The sequence below is a fragment of the Protopterus annectens genome, chromosome 2.part2, assembly GCF_019279795.1.
Source record: "Protopterus annectens isolate FY-2018-M chromosome 2.part2, PAN1.0, whole genome shotgun sequence".
Lineage (NCBI taxonomy): Eukaryota > Metazoa > Chordata > Ceratodontiformes > Protopteridae > Protopterus > Protopterus annectens.
In genome coordinates this window covers 562,375,811-562,395,135 of record NC_056730.1, presented here as the reverse complement: position 1 = coordinate 562,395,135, position 19,325 = coordinate 562,375,811, and the positions used below count along the sequence as shown (strand labels likewise).

The 19,325-nt window shown below is 39.3% G+C and overlaps 1 protein-coding gene across 1 annotated transcript in view; it reads right to left on the bottom strand.

Moving 5' to 3' along the window:
* LARS1 (leucyl-tRNA synthetase 1) overlaps positions 1–19,325 on the bottom strand; it is a 1,303,086-nt gene that overhangs the window by 929,748 nt on the left and 354,013 nt on the right. The window contains exons 11-12 of the mRNA XM_044064023.1: positions 7,458–7,545; positions 7,296–7,372 (exon numbers count right to left, since the gene is read on the bottom strand). Coding sequence (XP_043919958.1) covers positions 7,296–7,372; positions 7,458–7,545 — 165 coding nt within the window. The remainder of the gene's footprint in view (positions 1–7,295; positions 7,373–7,457; positions 7,546–19,325) is intronic.

Genomic DNA, 19,325 nt, shown 5'->3' with positions numbered 1-19,325 from the left:
TATATTGAGCTGTCTTCCACTCAAAATTCACCTCCCCAAACCAGGTAGGAACCATCTGTGGTAACTGTAGACTTGGACTAGGTGAAAAAACAAAAATACAACCCTCTGGAAGCTGCTGTGACTCCAGCCACCAAGAAATATGTTTACTATATTTCTGGATAAGCTAAATGGGGAAGCTCATAAGGTGAGAAGTACTTGAACACTGAATCAACAAGGTCCACTGAAGAACCCTCATGTAAGTGCTTTGCAATTTTGTTGGTGTCCAGATGGCATCGATTTAATTCCATTACTTTCCCCAATTCTATATTGGAACTGCAGTTCACTGCAATGCCCAAGGATAGGCATAATTGGGGCAGATAATTCCTAATCTGGATGAGAGATATCCGTGAGGTCGCTATGAGGAAACAGTCATCCAAGTAAGGAAAGAATCTGAACATCTGTTGCCTGAGCCACAATGCAACCACTGTTATACACTTGGTGAATACCCATGGGACTGTGGGGAGTCCAATCAGGAATGCTCAAAACTGGTAATAACTGTCTCCAAGCTAGAAATGGAGGAAACTCATGGAATTACTCACTATCTCTATCTTGTAGTAGGCATCCTTGAGGTTGATCAAGCACATCCAGGTATCCTTACTCAGAAGCAGGTGAATGGAATGTACCATCACCATCCAGAATTTGGTCCGTTTCACATAAAGATTCAGCTTGCTGAGGTCCAACAACAGGCCTGAGGTCCTTGTTTTTCTTTGCCATTAAAAAGAATCTTGAGTAGACCATGGACACACTTTGGTCTGGTGGGAACTCTTAGATGATTGTTTGAGAACAGCTTTTAGGATTTCCACTGCTGCTTCCCTTCACTGCCAGGGCTGAACAGCGGAAGGGATCTTTGTTTCCCATGTGGAACAAACAGGAAGAGAATGGAGTAGCCCCTGGAAAAGACTCCCAACACCCAAATGTCTGAAGTGACAGCCTCCCAAGATTCTGAATGGACAGCAAACTGCCTCCAGAATTGCAGCAGTTGAGTAACCATTCACAAGTGCTGAAAAGGCTTGCCCAAGGGACATCCACCCCCAGAAACCTTGATTTTTGTGGACCACCCCTGCCCCAAGGATGGTGATGTCGAATTTTCCCCCTCAGCCACAGTGGACACCTTCACATGGAGTGTTGTGAGAAAATGGTTGGGATTAAAAAATAAAGAGCAGTCCCCCCCCCCCCCGGTTCCTGGAAGAGGTCCTCTGCGGGATAGACAGAACAACTCCCATTACAGACAAAGTCTTCCATTTATGATTGTGTGTTTTGCAATGGATCCACCTTGCTGTATCTGCTAAAGGGGGTATTGAGAAAGAACACCTTACAGCAGTCTGCAAAGTTACATTGGCGCATGCAGGCATGCTAGCACATTATACCAGTGCCTACCACACCATCTGCAATATTCGAAAGGATCCTCATAATGTTTAAGATGGACAGCATCATAGAGAACAGTCTCTCTAAAGAACTGTTAACCTCAAGTAACTGTTGTGATGCCACTTGCACATCATAGTAGTAAGGCCTCTTTAGAGTCTAATCAGATGAGCCAAACAGTTCGGTGTATGGAGGGAAAATGTGGCTGAAGCATATGCATGCCTTCCAAAGTGGTCCAGCATCCATAACTCTCTATTCGGTAGGTGAACCACTGTACTCTCCAAGATTTTCTTTTTGGTGAGTGCAACATCTACATCATCATCCACCATGGGACCCTTGCTCCAAAATGACCTTTCCATAGGGGGAAGCAACACCCTCTTGGGCTTCCAGGGAAGCAGCTCCTCCATGCAAGGATTCTCTTGAGGACCTGCTGGATAACAAATTGATGAGGGTGACCAGAGGGGATACCACCCAAGATATGAATGGGCCCAAACCAATGGCCTTGAGAAAAAAATCCTCTTCTGGGGAATGGGCTTTGATGGTTCATCCCCTTACTGTCATTCTATTTCATAAAATTGCCAAAACAGGTATCCTTACTGGGGTATTTGCCAGACCCCTTCCCTTCACTGTGGTCAGAATACTCAACAAGAGGCTACTCAGGAGAATCTAAGCGCAGTCTCTTGCACTTACTTTTCATATAATACTACCAGGTTGGAGAAGAAGGGATTGGGGGAATGACACAGAAGCAACAGAGGGAGCCTCTATCTACAAGCTGCTCAAAGCCAAAAGGTGTGGGCTGTCCTAAAGACAACTCTTGCAAGCTCGAAGTCTGAAACGGATGAGATTATCAGAACAGATCCAACTTAGTAACAGAAACTCCGGTCTCTTGAGTGAGATAGGATCCTTTTCACAATGTTCAGTACGGATTCCAGATGGCTAGGAAGGGATCCCCTGATAGGCAGATCTAAGAAAAAGTCCAGTTCCCATTGCAGACTTCAATGTAGAGAGCCAAGTTGAGCTATCCAAAGCCAAAGCACTCAGGGAAAGTGACTGCTCTGAAATCCTCAGTCTAACCAAACCCCAGGACCTTGGCTTCAATCTCATGGCTCCAGGATGCACTTGATGCCAAGGAGACCAGAATAAAAAACAACATCAAGGAAGAATCTAGAGCTGGAGGCAGCCAAGCTGTCAACACAAAAGGGTAGGACAGGGTAGAATCAGAACCACGAACATTGGCACAAGAGTTGAAGATGAAGGAAAAGGGCCGAATCTTTGGAAATGATCCCAAGGTCCACCTTGGCATTCAAGAATGTACGCATAAGTTGTGCCAAATCAGAATCTTTAACTTCTGGCAGACACAACAGACATGGATGACATTGTAGAAGATAACTTAGTGGGTCAAGGCAGAGGCAAGGTGGTCTCCTGAATCCACAAAAGGAGATGTCAGTTCTAGACGAAGAGACAGTTCTGGAAAAAAATTAGTTAATAAAATAAAGAGGGAGTAGACCCAATCCAAAGAAGGAGATGCACCCAAGAAGAAACTCAGAACACAAAGTCAGAGAGTCCAACAACTCTAAACCCGGAGTTAAAGCAACATGATATTACTGCCAAGGAACTAGAACTACTGGTGTAACACTGTGGCTTGAAGCCAGGGGAGCTAAAGAACTTAGGGTCTTGAGATCCAGCTTTACGTTGATATAGGAAGACAAGTGTTTACTGGCTTCAATCTAAGTTTGGCCTTTTCCAATTCTCAGTCTTTTGTCTTCGTCCTTATGCACTCTCTTTTTCTTTCCTCTTCTTGACAGTTTTCTTGGAGGAAGGAGAGAGTAGTATCTGAATTGCTGATGATGAAAAAGCTGGTAGAAGCATCTCTCTGATAATCAACAAGGTCCCTGGATCTACAGGCAGCACAAGTTTGGCAGTCAGCATCTCAATGTTACACACCCAAACATGTGGATTCTTGGAGTGGGGGCACAACTTGTGCCTAAATTCCACACATTTTTTGAAACTCGAAGCGTTCTCCATACTGTGAGTTAAGTTATACAAACAAAGGTCAGAAAAAGCATAACAAACCTAGCACACAACTTAACTGCTATAATTAGAGCAACCAGTACCACCTAAAATAATTCTAAACAACTATCAAAGTGGTAAGATAAGGAAAGAACATTTTTATTTTCTTAACTCGTAATCCCACTCAGAAAATGGTGGTAAAAGCAACACAATACTCCAAGGCAAACAAGATGACAAAAGCTAACTGCCAAGGAAACCTAATACTAAATGAGCTAAAACTATTACAGCTAAGTGCAATACACAAGAGAGGAGACACCTGAAGAAAAATTGGTCAAAAAAGGCACTTACCTAAGGAGCTTTGTTGATTTTGTTGGATGGCTGAAAAAGTCAAATGAGATCTGAGGAGATTCAGGGAGGGAAGTGCATTATGGTAGAGGAGGCAGAACATCAGACTTGAGAAGTCTGAGCAGCTGGCTTTGGCAACATCAATTCAGCATGTTTTCATAGCAACCTTATGGTCTACATGAACATAACCAAAGGGCATCAGCTACCAAAGAAGGAACAGCAGACACTAACTGTTCATAAAAATGACAGTAAAAAATCTTTTTAGCCATTTCACATACATGCACATTACATGTACATATATTACAAACTTGTACACCTGTATAGTAGGTTAACACTTTAATGGAAACTTCGATAAACAGACCATATACACTATACACTACTTGAAGCCAACTGATAAAACAGATCACAATTGTTGATTTCAAACAAAAAGGGTTTTACTCTGATCTATAACTTTTACAGCATGTGGCCAAACTTGTTTTAGAACAAGTTCAAATTACATATACTAAATCTGCTTTTTTTTCAAACTCCTCTTCCCATCCTTATATTTTACCAGAGCATCTCCCTGGCACCTGTCCACATTGAATATACCAGCTCACTTCCTGCCCCCCCCCCCAAAAAAAAAGACAATCTGGTATTCTTGGGGTGATCATGGAACAAGGACACCAGGAACTCAGCAAGTCTAAGCTTCTGTTGCTTGTGGCCTGCATTTTCACAGGACTCATCTTTTTACAATCCGAGATGGATTACATTTAATACCCCTATAATTACAAACTATTTACTATTTCAAGCTTAAATTCTATATATTACTAAGTGCTTTTTGTGGTTAATAGTAAACCTTCACACTAGTTCCAGTATTAAAACAAAAAAAAAAACAGAAGTGATTACAGACCTACTGCACAGCTTTCCACAATCACTTTTCCTCAAAGTAATTACTGTTGGGTCACTTTCAGCACTGCTTCAAAAAACATTTTCTTACCGAATTTGGACTGAATGATTAAAACAGGTGGTCCTACACAGCTTATGGTTCTACTCTTGCTTATCAAATACTGACCTACTATAATCAGCATACCAACTTACCACTGCAAAGTGCACCATCGCTGCATATCTTAATAATGCCTACTGGAAAACAGATGTTTTCTGCAGGGGGACTGCATCCACAGCCTTGATGTGTGGTCTTTGCCACTACATTCACAATCTCAAAGTTGTTGCATTTTCAAAAAGATTATATTTATTTTCTGGAGTTGGGCAGGCAGAGCCCCATATTGGAGGGGAGGCAGTGTCATCCTGCAAAGATGCTTCCATTTCAGTCTGTTCCATTTATTTTTACACAGTATTCATCTGGGATGGAATGACAGTGTAAACAGTATAGTCCGCTTTTATCAAGTCTGGCATAAGGAAAGTCAGACCCAAGATTATGAAATGTCTTCCCCTGGTATGGATCTCATCAATGACCCTTCTAAGACTGCTGATATGATTTTGTGCAACAGTATGCTATCAGGTTTGACTAAATTATGTATAAGCTATGATTTTCTACATCTGATTTGTTCATACCTTACCATTAAGAAATTATCAATTAAGTTGACTTGGTTTTCTTTTCATCTGTTAAATGATTTAATGGAGTTCCACAAGGCCTTTACTTTTTATTATAGTCATAATTAATTTAATATTATTTTTTTTCCTTCTAATGTACTTTGGTTATGCAAATGATATGTCACTTTTGTAAGACTTGCACAGTTTAGCTACCAAGAACTATGTACAAATTTTGATAAAGTTCTATACTGGTGTAGCTTCTATGGCTTAAATATGAACATCCCTAAAACTAAAGCAAGAACATTTTCTGTCAATTCCTCTGCAACACATAACTTTCTGTAGTAACTCTGTTACTCTTGAATGTGCTTACAATCTTCTCCCTTTTAAGTTATTAAAATGCATCATTACATTTCTGTTTTTTGTGTCAGAGTAGTTAATTCTGCAAACCTGCTTCTTCATATACAATGTCAAGAAATGTTGAAATAAAGACAATAAAAATTATGTTAAGGAAACATTTTTTCTTGTCTTTATTGGACTAGAACCATATAATCTATTTTGGCTGAGATAAAATGATTAACAGCAACCTGTTACCTATTTGCCACAATGTTCTGCACTTTACATGGAGAATTATAATAGAAGGGAAAATAGTGCAACAGGTTTATAGCTTCAATTATCTGTGAGGGACAGCCGAGGAGAAGAGAATTCTGAATAAGAAGGTCAAAGCTACAATCAGAGGAGCTGCAGCCAATTGGCACAGAGTGTGAGGGATAATGTATGACAAAAAAGAAGCTGAAAAGTAAGATGTACAAAACAGTGGTGCGACCAGTACTGCTGTATGATACAGAAACCTGAGCAATAAAGGCACAGCAGTTGAGGAAGCTAAAGGTGATAAGACATGAAGTGCCTGAGAAGGGTGGTAGGATGCAGACTGTGGAACAAACAAAAAGAAATTTGGACATAAGAGCAGAAGCCAAAGTAGCTCCAATTGCAGAAAAGATCAAAGAAAACAGATTACTGTGATTCGGGCACGTGCAGAAATGCAGAAGACAATCTGGTGAAAATTATTTCAGACAGACAAGAAGAAGGCATGAGGAAATGAGGGCATCCAGCAAAGAGGTGGATGGATTGTGTGACAGAACACCTGATACAGTCAGGCATGAGTGTTGAAAACAGTAGGACAGTGTCATTGAACAGAGAGAGATGGTGACAGCTGATACAACATCCCAACCCCACACAGAAAATGGGGTTGATGATGATGGCATCAAGAGCCAACTGTTTTATTCATTAATGTCAATTATAACATGGTTTGTATGAATTAATGACATGATTAGATATGTAATATTTTTGCTTACAAAATGTGTAATTCTGTCCCTCATGAAAATCATCTTTCAAAAACTAGAATTAATTCATACTTATTTGATCTATTCCCATGATTTCTAAAGAGAAAATGAAATATCTACCACCTTTATGGTCATTGTCCTTATAAGAAAAGGAAGAAGAAATTTTAAATGTTTCTACTTGTAGTAAACTTGTTTTAAAAGTGTTGTTGAAAACAGTTTTTTCTTTCTAACACTTGTTTTGGTATGTTTTTTGAACTAGCTAGGTACACATTTGTCTTGTTTACATGTATATGTGCACATGTGAAGACAGACAGACACACACACTGCACACAATGTACATTAGCATTAATATTTCACTTTCTAACTGGTTCCTTGAATACAAGCTTCTGAGAAAAAATGTCCACATTTAAATAAAGCAAAACAAAGTCAATATGTTTCCTGTTAGTACTTGTATATGTCAGAGTATTAGAAAATGAGAGGTCATGCGCTCTGTGAAGATGGCTCAAAAAGAAAAGTGCAGTAAAGCTCAATGCACATATTGGCTTTCTGCCCAATATTTACTTGATGTTGCATCTAACAACCATCTGCAAATAAAGAGAAATTTAAAAAGTCATTGGCAGGCTGAAAGTGAAAAAAAATTACAAAATATAGCCACTAAAGACAACATACCACTTTCTTCTTCAAGTCACGCAAGGCTGCAATATCATCAGGAGCATCAGAAGGCACACTTGTTACCACTCCAGTACCTAGAAAAGCAAATGACTAGGGTATTACTGCCACAAACTAACATATCTAAAACAAAACTTTTGAGACTAGATATTAAAAAAATACCTTTATCTTCTTTAATTGTGAGCATTGGAAGAGCGTAAATGATCTTATAAGATGTCAACGGTGCATTCAGTCCAGCTCCAAGAATATCCTGAAAAAAAATTACATTTTCAACACATCATTTTAAATGCTAAATCCTATTTAATAAAATAAAAAATAACTCAGTAGCTACATGCAATTTCAGTATCAGGGAGAATAAAGTGCATTATTATTGTTTCAAAGGAAAAAAAAATCAAACATCATATGATGCAGTCACTCAAATTCTGCTAGAACTTATTCTCATATTAATAACTGCAAAATTCAAGCACAGAAAATACTGAAGCATCCAAATCAATATATTCACACAGATACAAAAAAGACTTCAGAGAATGAACAGAATAGCATTCAAGAATAAGTCCAGGCCTTTAAAAGGCAGCACTGTATGAAAAGAACAGGCAATATAACGAGCACAATACTCTTCAAAGTGACAGCTGTGAAACGTCTTTCTGAACTTAACCAAAGCCTTTAGATGCTGCCCCATCCACGAGCTGAAAATAAAACTGTAGGTTCTGGGATAGGACCAAGACAAGAGGAACTGGTCAGCTGTTGGGAAGAAGTGTTTGACTCTGTGTTGTGGGCAAAAGACAATGTTAGGAATAAGGAAGGTGACAAATGGGAATACAGCAAGGGACAGTGCTGGCTACTGTACTCCTCATCTTCAGTGTATATGCTACAAACATATCTGTGGGAACAGAAGAGGTAGAAAGCCATAACTGTGTCCCCAAACAAACCAATATCATTAGCTGCAATAACAAACCAGTATCAACTAGTCACCCAGATTTTGAAAGTGCTGATGAGGGAATGTGGACCACTACAGGCTCATACATTCTGATGGGCAGCAACCACTACAGTCGCACACAGCTTACAAAGTGTGGGGAGGGGACATGTACTTGGCTTTGTCAAGCCATCTCCGTTTATAGAGTTTGGGCAGGAAAGGGCACACTCACAGATGAAGTCACAGCATCTTCCAGTACAGACCACAGCTGCTAAGGGAAGAGGTTAGGGCTAACAAAATCAGTAAAAACTCCTAATGGCTACCTGGATGAAGGTCACACCCCAACTAGTTCTCACCTTGGTGATATAAAACAAATGGGAACAACTGTGGTTGGCAGCCAGATGGTAAGCAAGCATACAGAGAGAGAGACACAGGCATAAAGTAATGTGAGAAAAGACAACTGTTTCAACTTTTTGTTGATATCATTAAGCTGGTTGCACCACGGAGGATGGGGACAATATATGGAAAGACTGGAAAGGCAGATCAAGTCAGCTAAAGATGGTAATGGACATGCAGTTCAGATAACTACAAGGTAATACATTTGGGCTACAACAACCCTGGTGTGACATCCATTTGAGATAGTGGGAATTTTAGTACCACAGCAGGAAAAGAATCTGAAAATGTTCACCACAACTGGACCATAACACCAAAAGCAGAGTTAAAAGATGGAGGCAGAAGCATAAAGAATGGTAGGGCATGTGCCACAACTCAAATAAAACATGTCCCCCAAGCAAGTCTGGTGAAACCTTTTAAAATCCCTTAATTCCCTCCACAGCAGCAGGTATCTACAATGAGTGTTAAGCTGTAGAAATTAAATTTGAAAAGTTATGTAGTAAATCTTGAAGGTAGTTCTTGTTTTTGTAATAACTAACACAGAAAGATTTGTATCCAATGAGGTCAGTTACCACCTCAAGCGAGCGGTGACTGATAATGTGTTATGATTACCCTTAACTGTACAACCAAAAAAGTTACTCTGTTTGCATATTTTAATCACGGTCTGTGAGTATATTGTTCTGTGTGCATGTGTGCATGCACTTTTGTTCTTTTTTTTTCTTACAGGATGAGCTTAAAAGAGGTCCTTTATGGATCAGTGTTCTACCCAGTACAAAATAATCAAATAATCAAGCACACAAGTTAACTATACAAAGTATGGAACTTGCATTTTGCAGGTAGTACCACAGATACATTTTCCAGAAAGTAATTTCACTCGCCTTAAATGCACCACCAGAATGACAGGAGTTTGACTAGTACTCTGGCCACAAACGCAAACCCATCCCAAGTGGGAGGTGGTCTGACTTACTGCACCACTGCCACCTGGCAGAGGCCTAAAGTGCAGTAGCATCAAGAAAAGGGCAATAAATAAGCAGAGACTGTGCTTTGGCCTTTCAAGCTGCACTCAGTGTGCGCATGTGGAAGCAGAGACACTATGGCTAATCAATATCACCCATCCACCCATAAACCAGAAACCAACAAATATGTAGAGGCTTATGGACATCAGTAACACTAACTCTCCAGACCACAGAGTTCTCACTCTCCTAGCAGATGTCAAATCCACTCAACCGTGTTTTTCCTTGCTACAACCCTAGCTAAGTTCAAACCATGTTCCCAAGGGTGTCTGGTTCAAGCAGATACTAAAATAAGCACCTATTGCCCCTGTACAAGAGGGACACAGGTGGAGTCCCCAGGGTGAACTTCCGGTTATCCATCTAATCGTCCAAATTACACTTAAATAAGGCCAATGCGGGGCTTTGTTTAACATGAATCCTATTGTTTACCAACAATCCTACTTGTCTTAAGTGCTTTCTCCAAAACCAATTTTCTAACCTTCTCAGATTAATTCAAATTTAAAAGCTCTCCACTTCCACAGGAATTCCACAGCAAATGTGGATACTTGTATCGTTAGTTGCTACTCTCACCTCAATTCTTGTATCAACGTATTTATTCCCATCCACCACAAATACAATGCCAAATGCAGAAACAAGACCCTGTAGTCAAAATCCCAGTAAAAAAGAAAAAAACTGCTTTCTCTAAGAAATAAATTAAAATCATACCACTTTAGAAGTGACCTCAGAAACGCAAGTAAAGAACTCCTAAGTAAGGTGATATGTTGCAAAGACAAGTTGAAATTAAATACTGCCAACACATCAAAAGATGGCCACAAAGCCTTTAACTAGATCAAAAATCTTACAACAAATATTCAAGACTGTTGAAAGTCTTTCCCGCTCCAATAATAAAACCTACTCTGACCTGGAAAACCAACATATTACAAAACAAATTTAGTAGCGTCTTCTCCCCGTCCCCTCCTTGTTCATTCTTCACTCTTTTCAATTCATACATCATTGCCTATAATTAACCCTGAGCAAGTCTTAAAAAACCCTCTCCAATAACAAAAACACTAGCTCTTTGGTATACACAACATACTACACTGCCTCACCAATTCTCTCTCAAACATATTCAAACTTTGTCCCTCCTATCACTGTATGAAGCCTGGAAAACAATTGTTGTGAAACCCCTCTAGAAGGGTAGCCCAACCAGTGACCTAGGAAATTATAGACCCTCCACAAAGGTAGCCCAAAACCTGACCTGGGGAATTACAGACCCCCCCACAAAGGTAGCCCAACCACTGACCTGGGGAATTACAGACCCTCCACAAAGATAGCCTAACCACTGACCTGGGGAATTGTAGACACCCTGCAAAGGTAGCCAAACCACTGACCTGGGGAATTACAGACCCTCCACAAGGGTAGCCCAACCACTAACCTACGGAATTATAGACCAATTAGTCCAGGTAAGACCAATTAATCTTACCAGCATCACCTGTAAAATAATGTAACATAATATGGAACTTATGAACAATTATACCAGCAGCTTACAAGTCCTTGATCATAACCAATTGGACTTTGTGAAAGGTAGGTGCTTCCTACTAAACCTAGTGAATTTCTTTGAGATGGTCACTGAATCATTGGATGATGCCAAGTGAGTGCATACTGCTTATCTGGATTTTGCAAAGGTCTTTGACACTATCACACATTCTTTCACTACTGAAAAACTGATCCCATTAAATGTTAACTGCTAGTTAAACTGAATAAACTGTCCCTCAGACAGGATCCACACACTAAGGCTTGGTGGCACACACTTCTTGAAAGGGTAGGTCACCAGCAGTGCCTCACAGAGCTCTATTCCTGGACCACTCCTCCTTAGCATATACTTCCCAATGCCCAAACAATAAGGGTCTCTGGCTGACTGACTTTGCCGATTACTGTAAACTCTGAGCTCCAATCAACTTACCAGATGCCATGCATATACTCACCAAATGGGCCTGGCCAACATGAAGACCTGGGGTCAGGGAACAGGTTTACGCTCAATGCAAAGAAATGAAGTACTATTCTCTTTGAGAAGCCAGACCACTCCTGCATCTACTCAACTCAAAACAGATACTGTTGTAACAAATCTGGATACATTCATGGACAAAGACTACCACTTAAGTATCCTCAGAAAATCCTTCTACCTATTATAAGTAACAAGATGCATATCCCTCCAGGTTGAAGTTATCACTCCTCTCTACTCTTCCCTTAATCAGACCCATACTATTAAATCTCCTTTGGCATGTAAGTATCCAGGCCACACAGATCAACTATTTCACCATGGAAATCTTATGCATGAGCTTCCTAAGCTACACAGTATATCTAAAAGCCCTATCCCTCTACTCACTCTTCTACAGACCTTCTATGTGATTACTTCAGCTTACCTTACAGGGCTGCAAACGGCTATGTCTTGCCTGACGTTGTATATGTTCATACAATAGGGCAGCATCACCAGTACCTGTTCTAGGTATCCAAACCTACACTGCAATATTAACAGAATCTGCTATCAGGATCACTTTCTCCCTCTAAAAGGATTCCCTAGCCATGAGATAAATTCTCTTGCTATACCAAACAAAGTTGCTCCCTAAATCTCTTTAAATACAACCTGGATGAGTGGATGGGGATCTGTAATTTCACTCCAGTCTAGTTCTTCATATCCTTACTGATAGAGGGACCAAGTACTACAAACTGTAGTGGCTAATCCCTAAATGATTAAATTGATATCCTAGCATGCTCATATGAACCTACACCCACCATGTAACATCAAAGTGCTTCAACAGAAGATATTGGACACCACCAAGGGACTTATAGTCAGAAATGCACCATCCACACTAATGACGGCCAACCATCTTCTAGTTACCATTTATTATTACTTTAATGTGAATTACTTAGTTCCTTATTTTATCATACATCTTATTAATGTAAGGCATCTCGTCAAAAACACTTGAATGCGAGCTCCTGGCCAATACTAGAGCAGACACCATTTAAAATGGAAAATTTAAAACTGATCCCATTTTTCCTTTCACAATCCTTGTGCCCAACAAACACACCATATCCATAAGCAATTTCTTACACAATTCAGTCATTAACTCCTGATATCATTTTATATACTATTTACATACAATACTATTACTCTTGTATCACCTTTTCCTTTCTTTGCTTTTAACTTCCAGTTTTTCTTTATGAAAGAAAATGAAAGGGATGGTTGGTTGACAAAGTTACAGTCTGAGAAAGATGATGTCCAATAAAGAAAGAAAATGAAATCCAGCTCCACAGCACAGACAATAAAGCCCGATGTATGGCTGGGTTAAATGAGCAGCCCAAAAGCTAGTGGAGCCAGCCAGGTAGTGGGGGAGGAGTTTGGACTGCATAGCCGATATCAGCGCATAAACATTCTGGTAGTAGAGAGTTTTATAACCCACAACAGGATCACCAGCTTGTGAACTAGGCCATGCTGATAATGCTGTGTACGAGAAGGTCAGACAAGGAAGCATTCAGCAAAGGACTGTGGGAAAGTGATGTTCCCAATGGAACTGAGCACTGTATAAATGCTTTTTGAACAGCAGGGTTTGATGCAAAAATGGAAAAGTTTGAGTCCCTGTGCATAGCAACGTTATGGTGCTAATTCCTCTCTTCCCGCCTTTACAGTTTCCTCCAATTCTTCCATTTTAATTTTCTCTTCTACATATTTCTGCACATTTCCAGTTACTTTTCACCTTCCATTTTCTCCTTCTACTACTCTACTCACAAACTCATCAAAAACTTCCATAATTTCTTCCTGTTTATATTTTCTCTAAAAAAGGGTGAAACTTCCTCTTTCATTTTTAAAATATTTTTGAATATACAAAGTCTTCACTTTTTCATACAGTTTCTCTTGTCACTTGTTTGTTCTTTTTTCATACCTTCTCATAGTTTATATTTAGTCTTACTTTCCATTATTTTTTCAATTTTCAAAATAAATAAAAACGTTATGCCTTTCCCTACACAATATCCATCAATATGTCCAGTTTTCATAGTGCACCCTCATGGTCATATGTTACTTCTTTAATTTTTTTCTTCCTTCATTCACCCTTTTTGCTAACCTCACCAGTTAGCCTTTTTGTTCATTTCCTGTCCTTAATTACCTCACCATCATTTCCTATTGCAGTCCATACTGTTCTGTGATCTGAAAATTCAGCCACTTCAACTACCTATCACTTCCTTCACATTTTTTGGATACATCACACAATTATTTCAGTTGTAAAAACTCCTCTTCTGTATATCCAATCCCTGTTCCTCCTATTTCAACCTTCCACATTTCATAGACTCTTCCATCACCTTAATATCTTGTGCTATTTTTCCTATTTCCCTCCTCAAATTACAATTAAAGTCTCCCACCATAATTACTGACATATTTACCATTACATATTCAAACATCTTTTTCCTTTCAGACATATCAGTGTAGGCATATTAGTCTGACATCTCCCAGGTACAACTACTGCCACATATATATATATTTTTCAGTTTCCTCACTTCTTATCAAAACCTCTCTTCCTGAACATTTTTACTGACCAGTTAATCTTCCTTCCTCGTACTGCCTCACCTCTTTTCTTTTCACACACCTCGTGTTCAACAAACACATCACATCCATATTTAATTTCTTACACAATTCAGTCACCAACTCCTGACATTATTTACATTTGATGCCATTATTCCTATACCACTTATTTCCAATCTTTCTAACTTCCAGTTTTTGCTTTTCTTCTTGTTCTCCTTTCAGCTTCACCTGTTACGGGTCACCACAGTCGATCACGGTCTGCAGATTGATTGGCAGTGGAGTTTTTAAGGTGTCGAGTTGCCTGTCCGGTGTCAAACCTTCACAGAAGACATACACACGCACCTACTGCATGTCCTTAAAACTCATTCAACCACAGGGAGGACAGGCAGACAACTCACAGAAGGTGCTCCAGCTGACAACCGAACTGAGGTACCTCTTGCTGTGAGGTGACAACGCTAACCTCTGCACCAATGTGACCGACACACCTTCCCCAATTATTTTTCTTCATTTTGTTCTCATTCATCCCCCATCTTCAACTCTCCCTACTCTCCATCACTTTCTAATAACATGCATCTGGGACTTCTCTGTCTGCAGATCACACCTCTCTCTATTTACCTCATCCTTTCCAGCATTTTCTATTTTCTCTCCTTCACTCGTTTCTCCCCATAACACTTTTCTTCACAAATATCTTCAGTAACATTTTCAACTAACTGTTGTTGTTCTCTTCATTTTTCCCTTCTGGTTCTAACAAATCCAGTTAAACCAGAAATGTCCACTCACATTATAATTTCTACATACTGTTTTACAATTCTTGGTAGCATTCTCAGTCTTCCCACACTGTCCACATATTTTATTACAATCTTGCACCAAACATGTTGCTTCTCCCCAATTAAAAAAAAAAAAAAACTTTAGTTTGCTCCCATTATGTAATAGTGCCCTTTCTCCATTTTTATGCTGTTTGGTACATGCTATATTTTTCCTCTACTTACATTCAGTGTTACTTATACTTCCCAACCTCCTATCCCAAACTTCTTTCATCAAACACTAACATTATGCACTTTTCTACAAATAGATAAAAAAAAAAAACTTAACCTTTTTTTCATATCTGATGTTCTGAAATGCACATTTAATTTGCTTTTTCACTACATAATAATTCTGAAACAAAGTCTTTCTACTGTGACAGCGTAGTTTTTTCTCTACTTCGTGTATAAAACTTTCTGATAAGTTTTAAATGTCACTTCATAAAAGTCTTCATTACCTAAATGAATTAATGCTATTGTGTCTTAAAAACAAGTGGCAAAATGATAATATCCATATTATCATACTTGTTAACAGCTCCAACGTTTTTGTTCAGATTCTTACCACAATCATTTTCTCTGCATATTCAGTCTTTCTGTGTTCCTCTGCAGGCCTGTGCCTCCCTTTTCCTCCTTGCTTTGTCTGCCTGCCTCACAATTTGTCTTTGTAGTTCTCCTTTCCATGTTTGAATCAATTCTTTTCGCTTCATCTTTAAAACCAGATTCTCAACTAGCCAAATTCCTTCTATAAGAAACACAGGCATCATCACCACCTTCAAACAAAATAATCTCAACTCTTCCTGGCTATGTACCTGCTCTATAACCTATCCTCGTCCTTCTCCTTATATTATAACTAAATTCCTATGCTTTTTACTACTAGTGACTAATGATACTTTCTCCAGATTTTTTTTTTTTCTTTCATCACTTGTTGATACTGGCACAATAATGCTGATTAATTTATCTCCGTTTTTACCACTCTGAATTCATCTGGCAACCAACTAAATTCCTGTTTTTATGTATATATTCTGTATAAGTTACTGTAATCAAACCAACTATATTCCTGATGTATATAGTCTGTATATATTACTGTAACCACTATATGTAACACTGTTTCTACTTCTGTACCAATTAATGTTTAATTTTTTTCTGCATCTATGTTCTTGATGGAGCTTTTCTCCCCGGGCCTTCACAGAAAATGGGCTCTTTTAGGCCCAGTGGGCTTTCCCGGTAAACAAATGCAATAAATAAATAACCTACACTATGATTTATACCATCCAATCAATACAGCTGTTTCTCTCTCTCTCCAAGTTTCTTAACAGCATTTTCAGAAACTTCCTGTTCCCGCACTAGTTCAACCATCACACTCTCGTCAGTCTCATCTCCATCCTTTGGCTCTTCTTCCTGGAATAAATCCGTTAAGTCTTGCATTTCATGCCCTTCACCATCAAAATGGGTCACAACTGCCTCTGCCATCTCTGTATCAGGCTCTAAAGGTTCTGTAGCATTTTCAACTATGTTATTACATGCTGGAAGTGGCTGAGCCCAGTAGTGACCCTATACTACCACCTACTGGCTCAGAATGAAAAATAAGAGAAATTCCTTGATAACCTGGTAAAATTTCTTCTAGTCAAAAACAATTACTTCATTGGATCTCCCCAGAAGACAGGCCACACCACTTGCCTAGTAAAACTACATCTAGATAAAGCATACACTTACAGCTGGGAATGAAGCATTTGTCTAGGTTTAGACATCTATGAATAATGAAGGAATAAAAAAAGAAGAAAGCAAGTAAAGAAATAAAGGTCCTACTGAACAGCTGCAGAAATAAAGGAGCTACGTCAGTGGGTAGAGTTAACACAGTTAACATGAAGGTCTTTTCAGAAATATATACCTGGTGTACACCAGATGATGGAAACCACAAGAAAAGGAGCTGCAGAAACTGTGTGGCAACTGATAGGAAGGGAAAAAAGACTTAGAACCAGGACAGAAAAAAAAGTAAAGAAAAGCAGATAAGACAGAGGTGCTACAAATTTTAGCTATTACTGTGTAGTACATACTGGGAGGTTCATCTTAAGATGTAACTGAACAAGAAAAGTATAGGGATAGTGGATAGAGAAGAGGGCAGGAAAACTTCTAAAATATATAGGCAAGAGAGGAAAAGGACATGGAGCCAATATTTAGAAAGGATTGGCAAGCTTAAGAAGAATGGGAAATTTCAGAGAGAACTACATACATGAATATGACTGGGTAAACAGCATGTCAGTAATACAAAGGAAAGTGAACACTTTCAGAAAAGGGTGGGTAAGAATTTTAAAAGACTCAAGTGAGACAGGAAGAGGAAGATCAGTATTTTCAGAGTGGGAATGACTTGGAAGGCAATTTAATTTAAACAAGCAGGACCTGCATAAAGAGGGACAATTAACGGCAGTGACAAGAGGGTAGGGGTGGGGAATTGTGTATAAAGAGAAGGCAGGAAATCCCTCCCCCCTAAAAAGAAAAAAAGATCGTTAGGGTACAATGAGGGCTACACAGGTTCCAGATCTACCCAGGGGATGTAAAAGCTAACCTCTAACTGGAAAAAGTGAGAGGGAGTAAAACTGATGTCTGTGACATCAACAGGACTTGGTGGTGGGACAGATTGTGTCCCAGACACTCCCTCATCTATGGAATAGACTCCCTGTCCACATCAAGCAGAGTACCTCCTAACCCCTTTTTAAGCGCAACCTGGATAACTGGATGGGAAGCAGAAAATATACCACTGGGATTTCACCTATGTCCCTGCTGGACAGGGGCATTGGGTGCTAATTTGTCTAAACATGGGGTAAACACTTGGCTAGGCTTATAAAGGCCTCAGGGCCAATAGTCTAGTAACTTCCTATGATCCTATGAGTGTGAAAGAATGAGTGCTATGTTAACAGTAATTAAGTACATTAAATATGAGATGAAAATAGAATCAAGTTAAAAGGATGTAGCATGCTTTTCACATTCAGATAATGAATGCATATAAAGCAAGGAGGAGCAATACAGACACATTAAGGCGGTCCACAAAGTTTGTTGTATGAAAGTTTGCGATGAAATGAACAGCATTTAGAGCAAGAAAGTAAAGAGTGTCTTTTTTTGCAGTTTGAGTGGAGAGGAAATTGTGGGCTGATGAAATAGCTAGTGGTGTGGAAAGATTCAAATCACTTTGGCAAAGAAATAGGCACCTGGAAACAGGAGGAAGATACTGTGATGCTGCCAATCGCGATCTGAATTCTGACAGGTGTAGTATTTATTTTCCTTTGTTGGCAGGGTTAGTCCCACTACACTAGTAACCTCTTTTCAGGGGATACCCAAGGTGGCATTTATGCCATTAAGAGAAAATTTAGCCAGGACATCAGGGAACGTTCCCTACTCTTTTCAATAAGTGCAGTGGGATTTTTGACATCCACCTGAGCTACCATCAACTCAAGCAGATGGGACCTCAGTTTAAAGTCTCATCTGAAGGACAACACTCTCAGGAAAGCAGCACCCTTTGATGCTGTACTAAAGTGTCACTGTAATATCAGCAATCGAATCAGCCGGTGTGGGAACAGAACCCAGAGTCTTTTAGTCTTCCAGCACTAAAAGCAAGTGTGCTCCTGAAGCATCAGTAATACTGCATTATGAAAGGATAACTGATGTTTGGACTGATCTATTGATTACACAAACAGGAAAAAATATTAAGGCAACTATACTGAACACCTACAATTAAAATGATGGGTTATACACAAACGAGTTCTGGAAATGTCCTGGCAAAGGTCAAGTGAACCCATATAGGAGCTAATGTGCACATGCACGCAACTTAAGAATCTTAAAGGGGGGAATACTATACATGAGATTTTAATTATCTTTTTTTTAATTTTATAGCCAAGGCAAGGTGGACCAGTGGAACTCTTTCAAACACAGTTTCAACAAAATTTAAAAGCATAAGTGTATGTCTGTATGTATGTGTGCAAAAAACTGCAATGTATTCATTTTATCTTTTAAACAGACTAATAGTTTAAATCCATTAAAAAGGCACAACAAATGTACTTTTGGAGCAACACTGCAAACCATCAGTGATGATAATGTAACAAATGGCACTAAAATATTTTGAAAACCAAATACAAAAGTATTCAATATTAGCAGAAGCATCAGTAGCGTTCAGGGATAAAGCTCTTATTACGACCCAAGTAACCAGAGTTCGGTAGTGGCTCAGGAGGCACTTGACAGTGGTGCAGAGGACAACGGGTGGGTCCTAGTCAGCCCCTGCTCTCAAACACAATCAGTGTTGGAGTGCAAGCATGACATCATACATTAGGGGATCAGTGCAGTACAACATAGACATAACCCACCAAG